The sequence below is a fragment of the Beauveria bassiana genome, assembly GCF_000280675.1.
Source record: "Beauveria bassiana ARSEF 2860 unplaced genomic scaffold BBA_S00032, whole genome shotgun sequence".
Taxonomy (NCBI): domain Eukaryota; kingdom Fungi; phylum Ascomycota; class Sordariomycetes; order Hypocreales; family Cordycipitaceae; genus Beauveria; species Beauveria bassiana.
Window position 1 is genome coordinate 1,820 of NW_007930867.1, and position 2,154 is coordinate 3,973.

Consider the following 2,154-nt stretch of genomic DNA (forward strand, 5'->3'; position numbering starts at 1 on the left):
CTCCGAACTCGCTTCCACTCCGCTACCCGGAAGCCCAGGGAGCAATTGCCCGACAGTAATGTCTTCAGTCAGCATCTCTTCTGGTCACGGTCTGAGCAAACGCACTCGGACGGCGACAGACTCGCGGGCTGATGCAAAGAAATTGAAGCTAGATGAACATGTCAGACGTGATCGAGCCGGCAATAGTCGTGCTGTTAATGCATGGTATGCATGGCTAGAGGGAATTATCGCCTAGAGGGGCTCGTAGCTAGCTGAATCATATGCCCATCGTGGCATAGTTAAGCAATGGAATTGTAGTATTATTTGTGCCCAGACTATTACATGTCAGCAGGCAGCGGCTTTACGGGAGCCCTGGCCATTCGGGCGAAAGTGCTTCGCTGTTCATCGACAGTTGCCGTTCCTTTTCACCAAAATTGCGTTCAATTGGCGCACAATGCTTTCAATATTTGCACCTTGTATTCAAGATTCAATACTCGATACTCAGTATACGTTTTCTCATTATTGATCTTCTTCAATACGAGGCTATATTGCGTCTTGACTATTGATTACAGTACTGACTACACCCAACGATCAAGCACGATCGTATTCGCACCCGCCAGCTGGAGTATTATTTGCTTTGACAAGCTCATGACGAAGTGGCGAATGTCGGGCGGATCAACGGGAAATCCCCGATGCAGTGGATCTGCCACTGTCATGTTTACGACACCTAGCATCAAAAAAGCTGAAGGAGGGTGACATCTGCGTGAAATCCAAATCAAGCGGGCCCTATAAAAGCAGATGCTGTCCAGCGGTCGCCAGCTATCCTTGTAGCCTGTTCACTACTCAGCGAAGCGGTGAAGTTACTCACTTCGTGACTTTGAACCAAGCGCTTCTCTTCAAAATGCCGGATTACAGTGATATCCTCACTGCTCATCAGCGAGAAGCTCTGGATCGGTTGATTTGTGGAGACATGCATGACCTTGACCCGTGCATTGGCGACGTGAGTTGTCAGATGCGCGTGCCCTTCATCCTCGACGCCTACTGGAAAGTTCATTCTCGACTGTGCGAGAGAGGGCTACTTGATTGCATCTATGAAGCAATTAAACAACCCAACGGCGACCAACAAGCGGCAAGACATGATGACGTTGGGATTGTGGAAGGCCAGCTTTCAGCCTTGAGAGCCTGGCAACAGTATGACGATACTGTCAGGGATATTCGTCAACTCCTCGGCGAAAACACCATCGAGCTGCTCGGGTTGTGCTATTCACTTACTTTATCCAACGCTCTCTCCTACGATGAATTTGGTACCTGCTTCTACTTTGTCTACTTGGGAAGCTTTGGGCCTCCGTCTCATCATCACGACAGCCACAGAAAGCTTGGTCCCGACAACCAGCTACCTATACTTCGTCAGAAGCTGGCAAGCGGCATCGTGGCGTATTTTCATGACGTCGTGGGGAGGCTTGTCGAGGCTAGTACACATACAACCCGCGAAATAAAGCAAGGGGACTTTGTAAACTACATTGAACGGCAACTGTATGAAGCAGTCCACCGGCTGTCATCCAGAATCGAACAGCAACATCCACATGCGGACAGCATTCCATTAGTTGCCTGTCAACCACAGATGAGAGTGGTTCTATTGCATGAGTTTGCTCGCAAGAGGCCAATGGTTGTGACTGTTCGCCGTCTCAAAATTGTCAATTGTTCCGTCAAGGGACTCACCTACACTCTCAGCGATACACGCTGCTTGTACTACACACCAAGCGAGGAAACAGGCGCTTTTGAGCTTGTCGACAGCGTTGATACAAAATTTCGCAACATTCCTTGCTTATCTTTTAATTGCTGGAGCACATATCTCGACTCGCAGCCGGGACGCGGTTTGGATTCGAGCAGTGACGCTGAGTACTTCCACGCTCTGGCTCAAAGCGACATTTCGTGGCTTATTATTGCTTATTCAAATGTGCATCCGCCGTTCGCAAGCAAGTCTGACGCCAATGGTGATGATCTGCGTTCTACGTACGCAAGTATTTGCGGAGCAGAGGTCAGAAGTTTTGACTACACCCGCGAGCGATGTCATGGATTTGACCTGCAAAGACAACGACTTGACGAAAAACGGCCAACGTTGTACGAGGAACTGGTCATGGCGGTTGACTTAGGACAGAGACATAACTTTGCGAA

The 2,154-nt window shown here is 49.3% G+C and overlaps 1 protein-coding gene across 1 annotated transcript in view; it reads left to right on the forward strand.

Moving 5' to 3' along the window:
* Positions 1 to 880: 880 nt before the first annotated feature.
* The window catches only part of BBA_08173 (uncharacterized protein), a gene marked incomplete at both ends in the record, with an annotated part of 1,546 nt that continues 272 nt past the window's right edge, over positions 881 to 2,154 (forward strand). The window contains one exon of the mRNA XM_008603270.1: positions 881 to 2,100. Within this exon, the coding sequence (XP_008601492.1) occupies positions 881 to 2,100 (1,220 nt within the window). The remainder of the gene's footprint in view (positions 2,101 to 2,154) is intronic.